This window comes from Delphinus delphis, chromosome 13 (assembly GCF_949987515.2).
Source record: "Delphinus delphis chromosome 13, mDelDel1.2, whole genome shotgun sequence".
NCBI lineage: Eukaryota > Metazoa > Chordata > Mammalia > Artiodactyla > Delphinidae > Delphinus > Delphinus delphis.
In genome coordinates, this window is record NC_082695.1 from 50,553,498 (window position 1) to 50,576,489 (window position 22,992).

General features: G+C 42.6%; 1 protein-coding gene across 1 annotated transcript in view; it reads left to right on the forward strand.

The window, feature by feature from the left end:
- MOCOS (molybdenum cofactor sulfurase) overlaps positions 1–22,992 on the forward strand; it is a 58,671-nt gene that overhangs the window by 19,075 nt on the left and 16,604 nt on the right. Inside the window, exons 7-11 of the mRNA XM_060028916.1 lie at positions 2,695–2,811; positions 4,790–5,236; positions 9,655–9,817; positions 19,160–19,238; positions 21,817–21,941. Coding sequence (XP_059884899.1) covers positions 2,695–2,811; positions 4,790–5,236; positions 9,655–9,817; positions 19,160–19,238; positions 21,817–21,941 — 931 coding nt within the window. The remainder of the gene's footprint in view (positions 1–2,694; positions 2,812–4,789; positions 5,237–9,654; positions 9,818–19,159; positions 19,239–21,816; positions 21,942–22,992) is intronic.

The following is a 22,992-nucleotide window of genomic DNA, read 5'->3' on the forward strand; positions in this document are numbered from 1 at the left end:
GCCTTCTAGTCTTCCCAGCTCAGACAAGCCAGCTCCTCTGGGGTTTTTCTGAATTCCTGACCCCCCTGTAGCCGTGAGCACAATAAAGTGGTTATTGTTTTAGGCCGCCAGGTTTGGGTGCCTTGTTTTGTGGCTGTGGTAGCTGGAATAGTGGATACGGGGTGGGTGGGGGAGACTTCTCATTCAGCTTGGCTGGAGTTGGGGTCGGGGAGTGAGGGGCTTTCCTAGGGGCTGCCCCTTGAATGGAGACCACCTGATCCTGGAGGTGGAGTAGGCCAGACCCAGTGGTGCCGCCAGGTCTCACCTCAGAGAGCAGGGAACTCCTGGGATTTCACCAGCAGAGGTGGCTTCTTTTCACTCTGACCATCCAGGGGAGACGGCTAAAGGGAAGACAGTGTAGTTCCCATAAGGGTGTGTGGGAGGTAACACCGCTGCGCTTGCCTAGCGGGGAGGCCAGGCTGACCACCTGGTGACCTGTGTCTGTGTCCCCCACCTGTACTTCCCAGGGAGAAAAGTTTCAAAGGCTTCTCTGACTGGGCAAGATGTGTTTGTTTCCTTGAATGCATTTAGGGCACTCCCCCAAGTTTAACCTGAGTCACCAGGGCTGAGGACCCTCACTGGGCCCCCAGGCCCTTGGGAGAATGGAGCCCTGGACCCACAAACAGAAGAGCTGGGATAAACATCCCTCGTGCCAGCTCACCTTTGAGTCTTGTGACTACGAATCACCTGCCTAGCTTCCAGGGGACGGGAAAGAGCCTTGGAACTTCTGGATTGAGCAGCAGTTAGTTCTGTGATTCAACCCAAAGTCTGAAACATTATGAAAGCAAATCGATAACCCACAGTGTCAACACAGTAATGTTTGTAGCCTGGGCTGGGAGCTGAGGCAGAGCTGCTCTGACTGGTAGCTCTGCTAAGTCCTGCTCCGGGAATCTACCCGGAAGCAGAGGATGCCAGGGAGCTGCCCCACGTCCCAGCCGCCCTCAGATTTTATTTTTGTGAATCTCCCTTGAAACATGTGGGCTCTTTTTTCAAAGATTAATTTACTAAAAATATTTTTTAACAATTGAGATATAACTGATGTATAACATTGTATTAGTTTTAGGTGTACAGTGCAGTGATTTGATATATATGTATATTGCGAAATGATTACTACAGGTTTAGTTAACACCCGTCACCACACATAGTTACAAATTGTTTTTCTTGTGATGACGGCTTTCAGGACTTACTCTCTCAGCAACTTGTACATGCGCCATGCAGTGTTGTTAACTATAGTCACCATGCGGTACAGTACATCCCCAGGACTTATTTTTCTTAGAACTAGAAGTTTGTATCTTTTGACCACCTTCACGACCCCCATCCCTTGCCTCTGGCAGTCACCAATCTGCTCTCAGTATCTATGAATTTTGATTTGATTCCACATGTAGATGAGATCATACAGTATTTGTCTTTGTCTGACTCATTTCTTAGCAGTTTTCATTATGACTTAGCGTATTTCATTATGACTTAGCATAATGCCCTCAAGGTCCATCCACGTTGTCACAGATGGCAGGATTTCCTTTTTTATAGCCGAATAATACTATTTATAAATCACATATTTTTTATCCATTCATCCTTTGATGGATACTTAAGTTGTTTCCATTTGTTGGCTAGTGCAAATACTGTAATGAACATGGGGGTGCAGATATCTTTTCAAGACAGTGATTTCATTTCCTTCGGATAAATACCCAGAGGTAGAATTGCTGGATCAAAGTTCCAGCAATTCATTCTATTTTACATTTTTTTGTTTGTTTGTTTATTTATTTTATTTTTGGCTGTGCTGGGTCTTCATTTCTGTGCGAGGGCTTTCTCTAGTTGTGGCAAGCGGGGGGCCACTCTTCATCGCGGTGCGCGGGCCTCTCACTATCGAGGGCCTCTCACTATCGCGGCTTCTCTTGTTGCGGAGCACAGGCTCCAGACGCGCAGGCTCAGTAGTTGTGGCTCACGGGCCCAGCCGCTACGCGGCATGTGGGAACTTCCCAGACCAGGGCTCGAACCCATGTCCCCTGCATTAGCAGGCAGATTCTCAACCACTGCGCCACCAGGGAAGCCCTATTTTACATTTTTTAAGGAACCTCCATACTGTTTTCCATAGTTCCTCACCAGCTTACATTCCCACCAGCAGTGCACGAGGATTCCCTTTTCTCCACATTCTCTCCACCTCCTGTTATGTGTTGTCTTTCTGACAATAGCTGTTCTAACAGGTGTGATATTTATTAGATATTTGAGAGCTGATGTCATTGCGGTTTTGATTTACATTTTCCTGACAATTAGTGATGTTGAGTACCTTTTCATGTACCTGTTGGGCATTTGTGTGTCTTCTTTGGAAAAATGTCTGCTCATTTAAGAAATCAGATTGTTTGTTTTACATGTGAGCTCTTAACTTGGAGTTTGGTGTGAATTTGATATCTTTCACTTTTCTCAGGCCTATGTTTATAACCCAACTGGATAAGATTTAATTATCAGTAACATTTTATAAAATGTATTTAGTAAACCCACGATAGATCATGGCCCCTTAGAGCAAAATTCCAAGCTCATATTTTCATTTTACTGTTAAGAAAGAGAGGTCCAAGTGTGGATCTGAAACTCCTTCCCAGGCAATCAGAGTAAAACTGGACACTCCTAACACTGGTTCCATGTCATATATTAACCCCGCAGGTCGATAAAATGGCCAGTCTTCACAACATCCACGTGCGAACCGGCTGCTTCTGTAACACTGGGGCCTGCCAGAGACACCTGGGGATAAGTGATGAGATGATCAAGAAGCATCTTCAGGTTGGTACTGGATCGTGTGGTCCAAACGCTAGCCAGCAAACCCCAGTGGCGGTGCCTCTAACTTCATTAGAGGCTGGTCGTGTGTCTGGGGTCAGGGCTGGATCTGCGAGCTCATTTCTCTGAGCCCACCCTGTGAATGTGTAAAGAAAAAGGGTCAACAAAAATAGAAACCACTTCAAGATACTATGTCTCTGGCAGTCATTTTTTAGTTTGAGGGCAAACATTTAGAGGCAGAAGAGGTTTTTTTTTTTTTTTTTTTTTTTTTTTTCAGAAGAGGGCTTTTAACAGGGGTCAAGCAAATGTGAAAATGTGCTCGTACACGCAGAGGGCCCTTAGCTAGTTCAGTCCTGCCAGCGCGAAATCTCCAAGCAGGAGGTAGCTCATGTCTGGGTTGGGTGAGGAGAGGAACTCTTCTACGGGGCATTCTGCATTTCTCAGGTCCCCTCTCTTCCTGCCGCTCCTCTGGGCTGGTTTGTTACTTCAAGGTACAGCCTGTTTTGAACCATTTCATAAGAATGGTTTGAGTGGCAAAGAGCCCTTCTTTATATCAGAATAGTTTCTAACTTAAGTTTCTTTTGGTTGCCACTAAATATTGAATATATTAAATCCCAACCAACTGTGAACAATGTTTTATTTAAAAAAGGAGGGGGGAACTCCCCTGGTGGTCCAGTGGTAAAGAATCCACCTTACAATGCCGGGGACGCAGGTTCGATCCCTGGTCAGGATACTAAGATCCCACACGCTGCGGGGTAACTAGGCCCGCACGCCACAACTACTGAGCTTGTGCACCTCAACTAGAGCCCACGTGCTGCAGACTACAGAGCCCACGTGCTCAGGAGCCAACGTGCAACAACTAGAGAGAGAAAACCCGCATGCCACAACTAGAGAGAAGCCCACGCGCCACAATGAAAGATCCTGCATGCCTCAATGAAGATCCTGCGTGCCACAACTAAGGCCTGATGCAGCCAAAAAAACCCCAAAAAAGATAAATCTTAAAAAAAAAAAAAAGAGAGAGAGAGAGAAGGGGGAATTCCCTGGCGGCCCAGTGGTTAAGACTCGGTGCTTCCACTGCACAGGGTGTGGGTTTGATGCCTGGTCGGGGAACTAAGATCCCTCACACCACATGGTGTGGTTAAAAAATAATAATAATAAAATAAAATAAATAGAAAGAGAGAGAAGGAGTCTTAGAACAGAAACGAATGCAGTTCCTGATGTAATATTGATCCTGTGGAATGCCGTGGCTTCATCTCCTTGGGTGACTGACTTGGGTTCAGCTCTGGGGGAGGTAGGCAGCTGGAGCAGCGACCAGGCTGCCAGGCTTGGAGAGGCTTGGGGACATCTTGCCTTTCTTTCACCACCTCCCGACTGGGCACTCATACTGCCTTTGGCTTTCATCCTGGCCTTGGGCCGGTTATTCATAGGGGCAGCACCTCTGTCTTGCCCTCTTGTCAAAGGGCAGCTGTCAGGGATGCAGACCTCCCTTTGGTTCTGAGAGAGGCTAAGAGGCATGGCCAGCAGGTGGTCCTCTCACTTAAGCCCTAGGTAGACCAAGGAGCTGACCCATCTGTGCTTCTGAAACTTTGGTCTGTCTTTTGATACCTCTGTGGGTGAGCACTGTGTGCGTGTTTCTGGTAAATGCTTTCCATGAATGATTTCTTTTAAACTTAAAAAAACAAATTTATTTATTTATTTTTATTGAAGTATAGTTGATTTACAATGTTGTATCTTTTAGACTTTTTAGTGGCCCCCTGAGATTGGTATAGATCCCAATTCACAGTTAAGCAAAGAGTGATGTCCAGAGAGTGAGTCTCTGTGCTTCTGGAACTATGCCTCAGGCACACGGCTCCTATTAGTGTTGCAGTTCTTTTTTCCTGGGTTAAATTTATATTATAAAATTAACAAAACTTGTTTTACAAAATGGTTTCCACTTTATCCGTGAGGAATGAGTCACTCTGGCTGACTTATTTCTTTATTCTAGGCTGGTCATGTCTGCGGTGACGATGTGGACCTCATAGATGGGCAGCCAACGGGATCTGTGAGAATTTCGTTTGGATACATGTCTACGCTTGAGGATGCCCAGGCCTTTCTCAGGTTCATCATAGCAACCCGACTGCACCCGTCTCATGGCCAGCCTCTCCCTCTGGCCACGCCTGGGGAGGCTGGAGCCCTGTCAGCAGAGAGCCTGCCTGCCACCAGGGCCAGACGTAGTCCCTCACCTCAGGAAGATGCTTCCCCAGACTCCAGGGTTTGGGACAACGCACCCACCACTGTGGATGCTGTGAGTTTGCGCCCACCTCTGCTGGAGACCACCAGAACCCAGCAGACCCCTTCAGAGAAAGCTGCAGGCATCCTGGATGGGGGCCTTGGGTCACACATCGTCACCAACCTTTTCCTCTACCCAATCAAATCCTGTGCCGCATTTGAGGTAAGGGTTTTAGTGGCAGCTAAAGAGATTGCTTCTTTTTTGTTTACTTTATAATGTTGTTTGATAAAGCAAAGGAAAAAGTTCAGGAAGTGAAGGAAAGCATGCAGAAAATCAAAATCTTAGTAGCCACTCTCATTCTGCCTTTCTTGGTTTGGGCTGACTTTTGACCGTGGCTCTGCTTAGGGGGACCCCTGAGAGGATCCTATTTCTGGGTGTGACCACCTAGTTACTGTTGATAGTTAAGGATGTAACTTTCACCGAATGTGTGTGTGCTGGCTCCCTGCTGAAGCATCGTACGTGCTTTGTTTCATTCGATCCTCAAAACAATATTATGAGGTACTGGGTAATATCACCCCCATTTTATAGATATGGAGCCTGGGGGCTACTGAGGTTAAGCACTTTGCCCAGGTCATGACCCCCTAATAAATGATAGAGCAAGGATTTGAATCCAGGTCTGCTGACTCCCTGGGTCCCTGCTCTCATGCGTCTGTTCCACTCAGCTCTTCCCGTGAAGGTGAACTACATAATGTCTGTAAACATGCTGACCTGGTAGTCACCGGAGCTGGGAGCTAGAGACCAAGTCCCAGGGACACACATAGATCATAGAAAGACAGCCTCATAGAAAGTTCCCAGCCTCCTGAGCCTCTGGGATGACAGGCTCCCTGGCTCCTGGTCGGACATACCATGGTCAAGGCTGTTTGTCACCTGCATTTCGGGCTGGTCACACAGGAGCCTGTCCTCCAATCTGAGACCTTAAATAAGTAAGTTCACCTCCACTCCTGAATGGAGGCAGGTGAGGAGTAACAGGACTCTATTTTCACAGATGAGTCATGTCCCATAGAAGAGCCGCATTGCACAGATAGTGTAGCAGGAATTAGTGTTCCATTTTACAGACAAGGACACTGAAACTCAGTAGGTTTCCTTTTTTGCTAAAGGTCTTCTATCCATCTGCTCTTTCAGAAACTATACACTGAACACCTGCTACCTGCTGGGCCCTGGGCCTGCACTTGCTGTGCAGTGATGAGCAAAATGGAAATGGTTCCTTCTCTCAGGGTGTGAAGTATTTCAGAAGGGAAGCAGACACTTTATGACACACACACACACATATCTATGTATCTATGTATCTATGTATCTATCATCTATCCATCCATCTCCATCATCTATCCATAGGCCATGATTTCGTACTAATACCTCCAATTCCAACCCAACACCATAACGTTTATTTAGCCGTCCCCCTTTCTGCACTTGTAAATCCTGTGAGAACCCTGGCTCCCACTGTCCTCAATGAATACTTATTTGCCCAACTCCTTCCATAACCCAAAGCCCAGCTGCACCAGCTGAAAGCTCACCCCTCACATGGCAACACAGACACACTGGCTGAAAACTTGGCCCAGACAAAGAAGAAGAAGGAGGAAGGAAGCCAGTAAATGATACACATGTTCCAACAGATGGGTGTGAAGGTCTGAGAAACAGCCTGCCACAGTTTCATGGATGCTGACAGAAGACATGAGATTCCTGGGTCAGAGATAAAGGACTTACTCACAACCCAGCATGCAGCATGAGCTTCATGGTGTGTTGCTTCTCTTTGTGCCCCAGGTCCCAAGACAGGGTCCAGAGGGGCCCAGGTGGATGCCGTGCTCATGTTCAGAAACCTCTAACTCAGGAAACCTGACTCTTTCATAATAGGATGCCAGCCAACCTGTGTAGTCTTCGATCAGGGAGAAGCCATTACCTTTATAATATCAGACTGTGGGCAAACCTGCCCTCTGCTCCAGAGGGTTGTAGAGCTGTTCACTATACAAACATCCTTGAAAAAGTAGTCTGGATCAAAGGACAGTTAGTACTTCTGCTTGTTGAAACAGACATGCAGAAATGAGAAATCCATGGAGAAATGCCTCCCAATAACAGACTGTCTTCTAAAAAGTTATTTGTAATTCAAAACATGTTCTCCTATAGAAATAATGATTTAATGGTGGTTTCTGGGCCTAGCTACAATTATATAGACTATAGTATTGCTGAACTTGAGTGCTGTACTAGCAGAAGCAGCCGTAGTCTATGGGGAGAGGTCTGATGCACAAGACAAGTGAAGGGCAGAGGTAAAGGGATTAACATCTGTGGATCATCTGATATATTTCAGCTGCTTTACATTTTATATTTTGTTTTAGGTTTCACTCAGTCCTATGAGAAATGATAATAACGTCCATTTTACACATGACAAAGCCAAGGCTCAGGAAGGTTAGTTGTCCAAAGCTAATAACTAGCTGACGTGAGATTTAAGCCCGGGTTTGTCAGTCCTCAAAGTACCCTCCCCACTCCCATCCCACTGCACCACATTTCTGCATCTTGGATACAGGGCTTACCTTGCTTGAGTTCAGTTTGCCTTGACACTGTTTCTTCTTGAGTTCTGCGCCCTCCCCCTGGGGCCCGCAGCTCCTCTCCTTCACTTCCCCTGATGCCTCAGTCTTCCCTCAGGTCCTTCCCAGCAGAACCCTTCCCAAAGTGCCCCTAGATTAAAAATTGCTTTCCTTTCTTCATTACCCCCAATTGAAGTTTTCAGATTCCTTTGAGAAGTTGATTTGAGTGCTCAGAGGAAAATGACAGGATGAAATTGATTCACAATTAGTGTGCGAATGTTGGTCTCTTAATCGTAATACTATTTCAAAAGCATTGCTTCACCTACACCCTTCTTTAACAGACAGCTGTCTCCAGAAGAGCCCTCACGGGTGGAACTACTGCACCTGCCGCGCTGTAAGCAACTTGTGTAACTTGCGGACAAAACTCCTGCAAAGACCTCGTCCCACGTTATTGAAATTTCATTAGGTTTCCCCTAATGTTCTTTTTCTGTTCCAGATCCCATCCAGGACACCATATGACATTTAGTTCTTGTGTCTCCCTAGGCTCCTCTGGGCTGTACCAGTCTCTCAGACTTTCCTTGTTTTTATAACCTTGATAGTTTTGAGGAGTATCCGTCAGGTATTTTTTAGAATATCCATCAGTAGGGCTTCCCTGGTGGCGCAGTGGTTGAGAGTCTGCCTGCCGATGCAGGGGACGCGGGTTCATGCCCCGGTCCGGGGAGATCCCACATGCCGCGGAGCGGCTGGGTCCGTGAGCCGTGGCTGCTGGGCCTGCGCATCTGGAGCCTGTGCTCCGCAACAGGAGAGGCCACAGCAGTGAGAGGCCCGCGTAGCGAATAAAAAAAAAAAAAAAGAATATCCATCAGTTTGGGTTTGTCTGATGTCTTTCTGAGGATTAGACTGGGGTTATGGTTTGTTTTGGAAGTAAGACCACAGAAGTAAAGGGCTATTCTCATCATATCATATTAGGGTACTGTCAGCATGACTTACCACTATTGACATGAACCTGGAGCACCCGGTATTTGCCAGGTTTCTTCACTGTAAAATTTCCCCTCCACTCTGTTCCTATACTGTTCTCTTTGGAAGCAAGTCACTAAGTGTAGCCCACACTTAAGGGGTAGGGAGTTATAGGGAGTTACACTCCACCTTCTTGAGGAGGGAATACCTACATCAATTATTTGGGATTCTTCTGTATGAGGAGGGATTTGACTTTTTCTATTTATTTATTTGGACTCATGGGTATTTATTTTATACTTTGGATTATAATTCAGTACTACATTATTATTATTATTACTATTCAGTATTTTCCAGTTTTGGCCATTGGGCATGCTTTCAGTTGACTCCTGCATCCCTTTGACATACCTCCATCAGTTTGTGTTTTGAGCACTTCCTTACTTTTCTAGCACTACAGGGTGCTCCTGGCTCATCTTGTATATTCCCTGACCCAGCCCTGGAATAAACCATTTCTCCAAAGAATTCTGCTTCTTTCTATTGGAGAATGGTATTAAATGCAAGATCTGGGCACTGGGCATAATTTGTATTTTAATTTTGTAGAAATATGAAGAATTGAGGAAAACTTACACACTTAAAGTGGATCAACTCAGGGACCATTCCAGTGTAGCCACAATTTGTGCAATAGGTCTGTAGTACAAGGATATATGCCTGTTCAGGCATCCACCACTGTGGAAGGACACACAGAAAGCAGGTGCAGTGGAGGCCTGTGGGGAGGGGAGTGGGACACAGGCTGGGGCGGAGACCTACTTTTCAAGTACACTCTTGTGCTCCCAGAATGTTGTGCTGTGCACACGCATTACCTACTTAAAAAGCAGGTTGAAGTGGAGAAGGGTGCAAACTGGATCTGGAGGGTGAATGGAAGGTATCTCAACCCCAAAGTCTCCTTTGCATTGTCTCCTTTGTTTTACTTCCTTCTCTTCATCCCTTTTTTCCTTCAGGAGTCTGTGCTGAATTTCTGAAGTCCTCTGCTTTAGTACAGCCGCTGTGCAATAAAGGCGAAGATGATTTTTGAGGAGCCCTGGCTTAAAATACATTGACCTTTTTGTTTAGGTGACCAGGTGGCCTCTAGGAAATCAAGGGCTGCTGTACGACCGGAGCTGGATGGTTGTGAATCACAACGGTGTTTGCCTGAGTCAGAAGCAGGAACCCCGGCTCTGCCTGATCCAGCCCTTCATTGACCTGCAGCGAAGGATCATGGTCATCAATGCCCAAGGTCTGAAAACTGGGTTCAGTTTTACAAAGCAGCTGTCAAGAGTAGCTTTTTTTCTCATAGGAAAGTAAAGTCATGGCTTTTCCTTTACCAAATATTAAAATAATCCAAAAGGAAGTGAAATGATGTCTAGAAGAGACAACGGAAAGTTTGTTCCTTTTGCATTTTTGGAATTTCTTCGGGGGCAGATTTTTGGGAAGAGGTGAAGATCTGACGGTCCAATCAGAAAGTAAAGAGATATAGATATTGAAATTATATGTTGTCCTTTTACTTACATTCCTTTTAATTCCTTCACTCATCATATGTTCTGCAAGCTTTGATTCTTCCTTGTGGATTTTTTTTGTTTTTTTGGCGGCACGGCTTGCGGGGTCTTAGTTCCCAGACCAGGATCGAACCTGGGTCCTCAGCGGTGAAAGCGTGGAGTCCTAACCACTGGACTGCCAGGGAATTCCCCCTTGTGGATTTTTATTATGAACTAACACATATAAATTCATAGGCCATCTCTGTCCAGTGGACCCTTATATGATGATGGAAATGTTCAACATCTACATTGTCCAGTTTGGTAGCCACCAATCAGATGTGGCTACTGAGTGCATGAAATGTGACTAGCAGGACGCTGGAACTACATTTTAATTTTATGTGATTCTAATTAATTTAAATTACCAAATGTGGCTAGTGGCTACAGTGTTGGACAGCACAAGTATAGAGAATACTATAATATGTACTTACAGCATCCAGTTTTAACAAACCTTCACATTTGGCCACATTTGCCTCAATTTCTCCTCCTCCTCTCCCTACTCCTTCCCACTTCTCTTACCTCCTACTACCCTCCTCCTTCCTCCCTTCTCTGCTACCTCTTCCTCCTCCTCCTTCTTTTAATACTTAAAAACATTACAGATATAGCTGAAATTCCCTATGTACTTCTCCTTGGTCTCATTCCTTCTCCTTCCACACCCCACCTACCATTTATAGAATATTCCAATTTCCCTCCTAACTTATAGCTGTACTTTTGTGATATATCCCATTTCCATGTATTCAATGATTATGTTTCTTGGCTGTAGGTGTTCTATTCTGTTCCAGTGGTTTATTTTTTCTTGAACCAATAAGCCAATGTTAATAACTATAGAATGAATTTTGATATCTGGTAGGGCATGTCCTCCTACCTCATGCTTCCAGATTGTCTTGGCTATTCTTGGCCTTTTGTTCCCTCTATGAATTTTAACACATGCACGGATTTGTGTAGTCACTCCCACCATCAAGGTACAAAACAGTTCCATCACCCCAGAAAACTCCCTCATGCTAACCCTTTATAGTCTCTCTTCTCCCCACCCTTAACACCTGGCAATCAGAGATCTGTTCTCTATCACTATAGTTTTATTTTTTTGCGAATGTTATATAAATAGAATATACAATATGTGACCTTCTGACATTGGCTTCTTTCACTCGGCATGACGCCTTTAAGTCCCATCTAAGTTACTGCATGAATCGGTAGTTTATTCTTTTTTTATTGTTGCGTAGTATTCCATTGTATGGATATACTAGGGTGTGTTCATCCATTCATCTGTTAAAGGACATTTGGCTTGTTTCCAGTTTTGAGCAGTTATGAATAGAGCTGCTCTAAACATTCATGTGCGGGTTTTTGGTTGATCACAAGTTTTCATTTCTCTAGAATAAATACTAGGCGTTGATTGCTGAGTCATATGGTAAGGATATGTTTACCTTTTTTTTTTTTTTTGGATATGTTTACCTTTGAAAGCAACTGCCAAACCATTTTCTAGAATGACCGAATCGTTTTTCATTCCCGCCAGCAATGTATGAGAGTTCCAGTTGTTCCACATTCTGTCAGCTTTTGGTATTGTCGGTATTTTTTGTTTTATTTATTTTAATAGGTGTGTAATGGCATCTCATCATGATTTTTTTTGGCCATACCATGTGTCTTGCGGGGTCTTAGTTCCTTGACCAGGGATTGAACCCCGGCCACAACAGTCAAAGCCTGGAATCCTAACTACTAGGCCACCAGGGAACTCCAATCTCGTCATGATTTTAATTTTCATTTCCCTACTGGCTAATGATGTTAAGCATCTTTTTATGTCCTTACTTGTTCTCTTTATATTCATTTTGACCCATGGATTACAGAAGTGTGTTAATTTCTATATATTTGGAGATGTTTCTGTTTTCATTCTGCTATTGATTTTCAGTTTAATTCCACTAAACTCTCCAAAAGAGAGAACATACTTTATAGATTTTAAATTAAAATTTGTTAAGGTTTGGTTTATGACCAAGGATGTTATTTATTGCCGTGAGTGTTCCATATACACTTGAAAAGAATGTGTATCCTGTTGTTGGGTGGAGTGTTCTATAGATGTCAGTTCTATACCAGTTGGTTGATGGTATTGCTGTTTTTCTCTGTACTTGCTGAATTTTTATGTACTCGCTACCAGTTCTGCTGCTTACTGAAAGAAGAGTGTTGAAGTCCCCAACTGTAATTGTGGGTTTGTCTATTTTCCCCTTAGTTCTCTTAGTTTTTGCTTCACTTAGTATTATTATGTCTCCTTGGTGAATTGTTCCCTAAGTAATGCTCCTCTTTATGCATGGTCATTTTCTTTGTTTCAAAATGTGAAGTGTGAAATTCTTTGTCTGATATGAATATAGCCGTTCAGCTCTCTTGTGGTTAGTGTTTGTATGGTGTATCATTTTCCACCTTTATATTTATTTCTTCTAGCTTTATCGATATTTATGTAACATCCCATAAAATGTATTCATTTAAAGTGTACCATTCAACGATATGTTTGGTATATTCACAAGGTTGTACAACCATCACCACCATCAATTTTAGAACATTTACCTCACCCTCAAAGAGAAACCCCATACACATTAGCAGTCACTCCCCATTCCCAACCTTATCCCTGGCTTCTGGCAACCACTAATCTACTATCTGTTTCTATGGAGTTGCCTATTCTGGATGTTTCATATAAATGGCAACAATATATGACTGGCTTCTTTCACTTAGTATAATGTTTTTAAGGGTCATCCATATTGTTGAATAATATTCCATTGTATAGATATACCATATTTTTTTATCCATTCATCAGTTGGTGGATATTTGGATTGTTTCCATTTGTGGTTATTATGAATAACGCTGCTGTGAACATTTATGTATAAATTTTTGTGTGGACATGTTTTCAATTCTGTTGGATATGTACCTAGGAATGGAATTGCTGGGTCATATGGTAACTCTGTGTTTAGCATTTCCAAAGTGACTCCATCACCATTTTACATTCCCACCAGCAACATATGAAGTTTCCAATTTCCACATCTTCCTCAACACTTGTTATTTTCTGTTTTTTTTTTTTTGTTTTTTTTTTTTTTTTTTCCGGTACGCGGGCCTCTCCCTGTTGTGGCCTCTCCCGTTGCGGAGCACAGGCTCCGGACGCACAGGCTCAGCGGCCATGGCCCACAGGCCCAGCTGCTCCACGGCACATGGGATCTTCCCGGACCTGGCAGGAACCCACGTCCTCTGCATCGGCAGGCGGACTCTCAAGCACTGCGTCACCAGGGAAGCCCTATTGTTGTTTTTTTTAATAGCCATCCTAATGGGTGTGTAGCAGTACCTCACATGGTTTTGATTTGCTTTTCCCTAATGACTAATGATATTGACCATCTTTTTATGTGTTTATTGTCCATGTGTGTATCTTCTTCAGAAAAATATCTATTTAAATTCTTTGCTTACTTATTTTTAAATTATTGAGTTGTAAGAATTCTTTATGTATTTGAATATAAGTCACTTTTTAGATCAGATTTGCAAATATTTTCTCCCATTGTGTAGACTTCCTTTTCATTTTCTTTATGGCTCCATTTTACATTTAATCTGCCTATATCATATTTAAAGTGAGTTTCTTGTATCCAGCATACAGTTGGCTCATGCTTTTTATCCATTCTGACATTCTCTATTATTTTCATTGGGATTTTGATTGCAAAATTACATATTTTGTAATCATATTTTGATTGTAATATTATAAATTAATTTCAGGAGAATTTATATCATATAATATTGAGTCCTCTATATATAAATAGTACCTCTCTCCATGAAGATTTCTTTACTCCAAAATTTTAATAATAATTTATTAAAATAATTTTAATACTATTTTCCAGAAAATTTTTGCACACTTTTTGTTATATAATTGTTTATTTGAGTATTTTGAGCACTATCTTTTTTTTCTATTAAATATTTTAACTGGTTATTTTTGTAGTATAGAAACACTGTTGTAGTATAGAAACACTGTTGACTTTTGTATATCAGTGTTTTACCCAGTACTTTTTCTGAATTCCTGTTAGTTTTATTAGTTGGTCTGAAGATTTTCTCGCATGTTCTATATAAATAGGCATATCATCTTCTAATAATGACGGTTTCATATCTTCCTTTTCAATTTTTATTCACTCCCTCTTTTTTCTTCTTTTCTTGTTGCATGGAGCAGTGATGGGAAATATCCTTTTTTATTACTGACTTGAATAAAATTCTTCTAAAATTTCAGAAATAAGAGTTGTATTTACTGTACATTTTTAATAGATTTGTTTTACCAGGCTAAAGTATTTTTTTAAATTTAGCCAAAAGTTTTATCATGATTAATAGTTCTTACTAAATGCTCTTTCTGCATCTGTTGGTTATATTTTTTCCCTATAGTCTATTAGTGTGATATCTTAACATTAGTCGATTGTCTAGTACTGAACTATCCTTGCATCCTTGGAGAAAAGAAAAAAACTATTTGGCAATGATTTTTTGATACATTGATGGATTTAGTTTGCTAATATTTTATTGGTATTTTTGTACCTATTCTTATTAGTGAGATTGAGAAGTTATCTTCTTTAAAAAAATTTTTTTTATTGAAGTATAGTTGATTTACAATGTTGTTAGTTTCTGGTATAAGCAAAATGATTCAGTTATAAATATATATATAGTATATATGTATAGTATATATATGTATATACATTTTCAGATTCTTTTCCATTATAGTTTATTACAAAATACTGAATATAGTTTCCTATGCTATACAGTAGGACCTTGTTGTTTATGTATTTTATATATAATTGTTTGTATCTGCTAATCTCAAACTCCTAATTTATCCCCCTCTTTAACCATAACTTTGTTTTCTATGTCTGTGAGTCTGTTTCTCTTTTGTAAATAAGTTCATTTGTATCATTATTTAGATTCCACACATAAGTGATATTGTATGATATTTGTCTTTCTCTGTCTGACTTACTTCACTTAGTATGATAATCTCTAGGTCCATCCATGTTGCTGCAAATAGCATTATATCATTCTTTTTTAGGGCTGAGTAATATTCCATTGCATATATATACCACATCTTCTTTATCCACTCATCTCTTGATGAACATTTAGATTGCTTCCATGTCTTGGCTATTGTAAATAGTGCTGCAGTGAATGTTGGAGTGCATGTATCTTTTTGTATTATTGTTTTTTCTGGATATATTCCTAGGAGTGGGATTGCTGGATCATATGGTAATTCTATTTTTAGTTTTTTAAGGAGCCTCCATAGTGGCTGCACCAGTTTATATTCCCATCAACAGTGGAGGAGGTTTCCCTTTCCTCCACACCCTCTCCAGCATTTGTTATTTACATATATTTTTAGTGATAGCCATTCTGACTGGTGTGAGGTGGTACCTCTTTGTAGTTTTGAGTTGCAATTCTCTAATAATTAATTGCTGTTGCGCATCTTTTCATGCACCTATTGTTGATCTGTGTGTCTTCTCTAGAGAAATGTCTGTTTAGGTCTTCTGCCCATTTTTTGACTGAGTTGTTTGCTTTTTTGTTATTGAGCTATATGAGGTGTTTGTATATTTTGGAAGTTAAGCCCTGTTGGTCACATCATTTGCAAATATTTTCTCCCAGTCTGTAGGTAGTTGTTTCATTTTGTTTATGGTTTCCTTTGCTGTGCAAAAGCTTGTAAGTTTGATGAGGTCCCATTTGTTTATTTTTGCTTTTATTTCTATTGTCTTGGGAGACTGACTTATGAAAACATTGGTATGATTTATGTCAGAGAATGTTTTGCCTATGTTCTCTTCTAGGAGTTTTATGGTGTCATGTCTTATGCTTAAGTCTTTAAGCCATTTTGAGTTTATTTTTGTGTATGGTGTGAGGGTGTGTTCTAACATCATTGATTTATATGTGGCTGTCCAGCTTTCCCAACACCACTTGCTGAAGAGACTGTTTTTCTCCATCGTATATTCTTGCCTCCTTTGTTGAAGTTTAATTGACCGTAGGTGTGTAGGTTTATTTCTGGGCTGTTTATTCTGTTCCATTGATCCATATGTCTGTTTTTATGTCAATGCCGTGCTGTTTTGATTACTGTAGCTTTGTAGTATTGTCTGAAGTCTGGGAGGGTTATGTCTCCAGCTTTGTTCTTTTATTTAAAAATTAATTAATTAATTAATTTATGGCTGTGTTGGGTCTTTGTTGCTGTGCACGGGTTTTTCTCTAGTCGTAGCAAGCAGAGGCTACTCTTTGTTGCAGTGTGTGGACCTCTCATTGCTGTGGCTTCTCTTGTTGTGGATCACAGGCTCTAGGTGTGCGGGCTTCAGTAATTGTGACATGTGGGCTCAGTAATTGTGACTCGCAGGCTCCAGAGTGCAGGCTCAGCAGCTGTGGCACATGGGCTCAGTTGCTCTGTGGCATGTGGCATCTTCCCGGACCAAGGATCAAACCCATGTCCCCTGCATTGGCAACGGGATTCCTAACCACTGCATCACAAGGGAAGTCCCTCCAGCTTTGCTCTTTTTCCTCAGGATTTCTTTGGCAATTCTGGGTCTTTTGTGGTTCCATATAAATTTTAGGATTATTTGTTCTAGTTTTGTGAAAAATGTCATGGGTAATTTGATAGGGATCGTATTACATATTTAGATTACTTTGGGTAGTATGGCCATTTTAACAATATTAATTCTTCCAATTCAAGAGCATGGGATATCTTTCCATTTCTTTGAATTGAGATGTTACCCTCTTCTATTATACTTTTCTTGTTTACATTTGTATACCCAGGATATTAACATACAAAAAGAGTTGAATGGGTTACTCTTCTTTCTATTCTCTGAAGCATAAAAATGTATGTCATGACTAAATAGGATTTATCCCAGAATATAAGGAATGAGAGAGAGCAAAAACAAATACCCAAATATCTTCCACTCCAAATCAGCAGCACTTTGTGAGGTGGTGTGGTATATCAGATGTTCTGCTCACTTGTAGGGACTTCCAGCACTGTGGGTGGAGGAAGGGCATCCTTTTCAGGACACGTATGGTAGGACAAACTTTTGGCCCTAAATAATAAACATTAAAACAAGGCATTATAATTGTTTTATGTAAATGACTTGTCACTCCAAAAGATTTCAGGTATCTTGAGTCCAGAGGTTGGAATCTTTTATTTCTCTGTATCTCTGAGCTGTACAAGCACAGGGCTTAGTATATCCGGAATGAACTCAATCCCCATGAACTTTGTTGGGGGCAACCCTTGAGCTCAATCCATATGGGGACCCCAGATTAGGTTGCCTGTTTAGCAAGAGGCCTGCGATGACCTTTATAAGCCAGCTGAGGGCCATATTTATGATTATATATGTTTTGTGCAGAGTCTTGGGTAAGGGTAGAAAGAGGCTGAGTGCAGGCCTCCTGCTGGCAGCCCAGGGGTGCATTTCCACTGTGCATTTGTACACGTGCTGTCCCCCTGCTGTGGTTACTTCCTCATAACCAATGTTCCAGGACTCACTTTACTGCTCTCCCCTGTGGGTGCACACCTGGTGCAATCCCATCCTTCCATGAACAGCCTTTTTTTGTTTGTTTGTTTTGCGGTTCGTGGGCCTCTCACTGCTGTGGCCTCTCCCGCCGTGGAGCACAGTCTCCAGATGCACAGGCCCAGTGGCCACGGCTCACGGGCCCAGCCGCTCCGCGGCATGTGGGATCTTCCCAGACTGGGGCACGAACCCGTGTCCCCTGCATCGGCAGGCAGACCCCCAACCACTGCGCCACTAGGGAAGCCCCATGAACAGCCTTTTGACACAGCAGCATCTCTAATCACTCAGCACAGCACTCTCCAAACTTCTGGAGCTTTCTGGATGAGGCCTCTTCTGGCCTTCCCCACACAGGGACAGGAGTGTGGAACTGGTCATGCTTGTGTAAGACATGGACAAGCAGGGGACAGAGCTGATGAAATACCTCTTACGCATATTGTTACTTCTCTGTCTTTGTTGTGGTGAAAGGCTTGTCGTGCTTGGCATGGGTCTGGGTAGCAGTCATGATCTGACGCTCGTGAGTAGGAATGGATGTACCCGTTGCTGTGCTGTGTGTGATGAAGCAGGACCAGCATGAGCAGGGATACAGGTGTGCTTGCTGTGTGCTTGCTGGGGGCAGGTTGGGTCATGCCGGTGAGCAGTGTGACTGGCGGCAATGCTGAGAGGGTGCAGGGCACGGGTGGGCCACACAGGAGGAGTCCACAGAGTAGGAGCCGCCACAAATTCCGCTCAGGTGTCTTGGCTTCATGCAGTTCCCTATATTTTTAATGACTCACGAAGGATGAGAAGGAGTGCAGAGTGGCAGAGGCCCTCAGCCGTTCCAGGCTTTAGCAAAGGTCTTTCACCCATCAGTGGCCATGGATCAGTTTCCTCTAGTTTCTTCCACATATTTTATTTTAATCTATTGAAAGAATGAATACCACTTTCGCTGAGTACTGGGTATACGAGTGTTTATTATTCTTCAGACCACTATGTATATATGTTAAACACTCCTTTGTATGTACGATGTATGTAACAATTTTTTAGAAAAGAATGGCTTCCCAACCCCACTGACATAATAACAGTTTTTTGGGTTTTTTTTTCTTGGTGATAATGATGATTGATGCAGGAATCCAATTTGATGCTGATTCCTAGGGGCTACTGAGAATTGACACTATGCTGACATCCTGACAGAGTGAGCCTTCATGTCTGCCTGCCTATTTCTACAGGATCTAAGGTAGCCTAGTGAGCAATGATGTCAGGATGTGGAGTCATGCAGAGGTAGAGAAAGCATTCAGAGGAATTTGTAGTGTTCCAGGGACTGTGGATGTGACTGCCCCAGTGCAGAGCCTTCCATGACAAAGCTGCTCGATGCACACGCTGTTGGTGGTACCGATAATGAGGAAGAGAATCTCTGTGTTGTAAAGAGATTTCCAAGACTCAGCCACTTACTTGATTCAACCAATTTCCAGGGTCATTAAAATTCTTGTATATTTCAGGACAATGGACTTTTTTTTGGACATACTTGTTTTTTTTTCCATGATGATAAATTTGTCTCTAACCTTTATTCAATAGGGATGGAGCCTATAGCGGTGTCACTTGAGGAGAACAGCAAACCGGCTCAGATTTGCCAAAGCAAGGTCTGTGCGGACAGGTGAGGCTGCAGCAGGTGACATTCGCAGGTCTAGCTGCAGGGTGGCTCAGAGTGGGGAAGAGAGCAATGCCCTGTGCCATCGGTCCTCGGCTGCATCCTCTGTCCAGTCTGCTGCCGCTTCCCCCTCGCACACTCCACTCCAACCACACTGGCTCCTAGCTCTTCTTCACACCTAGTAAGTGTGCTTCCTCCTTAGGTCTTTGCACTTGTTGGTCCCTCTGCCTGGAATGCTCTTTCCCTGTTTATACCCCCGCAGGGTTCACTTCCTCACCTCATCGGGTCTCTGCTGAAAAACCTCCTTCTCAGAGGGCCCATCTGACCTCCCCTAGGAGCCAGCCCCTCCCTCTCCACTTGCTCTGCTGAATTCTTCTCCTTCTCATTAATCTTTTCCCCAACATATACCTTCAGTCCCTCCTGCTAGAATGCCAACCCCGAGAGAGCAGGACTGTCTGTGTTGCTTCCTGTAGACCCTGGAACAGTGTGGTGTGGAGGGAGGTGAGGTGAGGCAGGGGACAGTTTGGAGGAGGCATGGTGGAGCTCAGAGGGGTGGCCGCAGGGGAGTGGTGAGTCAAGGGACCCAATTCACAGCTTGAAAAAATTGGCTGGTGGGTGTAGAAAAGTTGGAAGACGGTCAGGTGCAAGTGGGAAGGCCAGCTGAGCATCTGTGTTAGTAACACAGGTGAGATGAGATGGAGGCTTGGATCAGGGTCAGAGAGAAAATCAGGTGGGCATCAGATATAATATACTCTGGAGGTAGAATAACCTGAACTCGCCGATGAATTGGATGTGGAAGCTGAGAGGAGTGTCAAGATGTCCCTCAGGTTGTAGAACTTTCAAGTGATAGTTCAACAATTATATTCCATATAGTTGTGGATTATTACCTAATCTGAGTTATTGATGGTAAATCATCTGCTGAATTCTAGGAAACATAGAAAATGAGGTTGAGTGTTATAGGATTTCATTTTATTTCTTGATCGTAAATATTTACAAATCAATTTATTGAATACATCAAATTTCTGCATCCCTTTTAACCTAAATCTAATTTCAACCTGAAAACATGTGGAATACAAATTTTCTGATTGTGGGCCCCTATCTGATGGGTTCCCAGCGCATCTAATACCCCAACTAGTTTACCCCCCAAATACTAAAATGGTTAACCCTTAACAGTTCAGTAGGGATTTATATATAGTAGAAGTCTTTTAAAATGCTAATTGCCTATTAGTTAACACAATAAAGTAGTTGGTGGGTATGTTTGTGCTCAGTAATTGGTGATATGCATAGTACTGAGTCAGAGTACATTTCCTTCTGCACTGCAAACAAGTAAGTCACGAGATGATATGTCAAATACTCAAGCTACATCCAAATTGGACTCAAGTTGTTAGTGCCCCAGGTCACGCTGGGATGATGAAGGGCTACATGCTCAGGAAAGGTGGGAAGGTGATAGCGTGAAGATTGTGCTCTATACAATTGAGCATCATGGGCCCTGGCCCATCCTGGGGCCCAAGGGGTGAGCACACTCTGCATCCTCTTGTTAGTTCTTGTGCAGATTTAAACACTCATCATAGCACATTTTCAAATAGGGCAATGAATTTGGGGTAAACATTTCTGCATGTCACTATAGCAAATCTTCTCATAGAGAGAAATATAGCTATCTAGGGGTACCTGCAATTATTTATCAGGCTCTTCCCTGGTTGTAGATTTCATTTAGCTGCATCTGAGAGGAATGGCATTTTCTGGTTAATAAAGCTTTTCGATAGCTAGAGGCCAGCCTTCTTATACTCAGAACCACAAGTGCTCAATATGATGAAAAATGGACTTAGGTGCATCTCTCAAAGCACCAGAGAGAATGTCTACAAAGCAAGGTTTCATTCTTCCCTTTCCTTTCTAGATCCTAAAGGCAGCTATTTTTCCCAGTAAAAATTAGGATAAGTTTTCAATAATATCTATCTTGTAATCCCAATGTACGTTATTAGCAATTTTGCATGATTAGTTCTGGAGATGTGTAGATTATAATTTTTAAAAAATTTAAAATTCTATTTAAAAATTCTAGAAGTTTGAAGAGTTTTAAAAAACCAGATCAAAAAATGTACTTATATCAGTGACTTATGGCCATAGTGTTCTTTTCAGAAACCAAACACGTCAGTCCCTACAGCATGGCCGTGAGAGAAGATATTCCAGTCAGGCCTATAGTAAAAAAACCAGGACACGGGTCTGGGTTCCGGAGCTTCTTAAAGCAAAATAATGCTCTGGAAGCTCTTAAATTCCAAGCTTTGTGGTTCTCAGTGGCTGTAAGTAATATAAACAAAGTCTTTCAAGAGACATTTCTAAAGCTTTTAATTTGATCTGAAAGCTTTGCATAAGCTCCAGATCCCAGGCCTTCCCGTGCCTTGGGAATCTCATTGCGACTTCCTAAGCACACTTGTCACTGTAGATTTCTGTCTTGTTGGGGGCTTCATGTTTTTATATTATATTATATTAATTATATAATATTATATTACATAACTTTTTGCTATTTCAGTTATTTAAAGGAATACTACATAACATCTTTCCTTCTTTTTTTTTTTTTTTTTTCTGCCAGGGTAAATACTTATGACTGTGGAGAAAAAATTTCAAGCTGGTTGTCAAAGTTTTTTGGCCGTCCGTATCATTTGATCAGACAAAGTTCAGACTTTCAAAGAAATGCAAGGAAGAAACGAGGCAAAGGTATCACATTTCGGATTGCTTCTTAGGGGACAGGCACTTGGGTTTAACCCTTGCAGACACGAAAATCAGCCCACAAAATGGATTGACAGGGCAACGTGCTCATGAACAGAAAGTAGGGGGGGTCAGCCTCTGGCAGAAAGGTGCTGTGGTGTCCCCCAGGTCAGCAGGACCCATGTGTGGTCTCCAGGATGAGCCCGAGGAGGCCGAGGGGGGCTTGCAGCCTCTGCTCAAGCTCTCTGCCTCAGTCCTGCATGTTTAGAAGCACAATTAAGTTTTGTTAAAGAAAAACATTGGTAGCTTGCTGTATACTAAGAAAATCTGGACTTCTAGTCTTGGTCCTGACACCAAAGTTGTTGAGACCTTGGCAAATCCTTGAACCCATTGGTGTTGAACTTCTGTAGAACTCGACGGCAGAACATTGTAACGGCATGTCATCTACTTAGATTTAAGGGTTTTGACAGTTTTTCCCGCCGTAAGCTGTTGTGAGCATAAAATGAGACAGCAGAGAAGAAAGTACTTTGAGCTAACAGTACCATATAGGAAGAGAGAGTTTTCAGGTGTCTGCTCAAATGTCACCTTCTCGGGGGAGCCTTGCCTGGCTGCCCTCCTTAGAACCAGGGCCCCTACCTGAACCTCCAGCTCATTCCCTGTTTTATTTTTCTCTGTGGCACTTTTCACATCCTATAGGCCATGCATTTGAGTCAGTTATCCTGTTTATGTTCTGTCTTCCCTCTGTTAGATCATAAGCTCTGTGACGGAGGGGTTTTTCTCTGCTTTGTTCAGGGCTTAGAACAGACCTGGCACATAGTAGTTGCTCAGTAAATACCAGATGAATAAATGAATGGACTGGAGAGTTGCCACATTACTGGTTTGTGCAGGAATGACCTGGCTTAGTCACTAGCTCCCTGGGGGACTGGCTTGTAGATCTACACCTGGAGTGAGTCATGGTGGGCTTCAGGGAAGAGGTGAGTTTGGAGCTGCATCTTAACAGGAGAGTAGAAGTGTTCCAGGCAGAGAAAGGCAAGAAGATTACTGAGGAGCAGCATGGCAG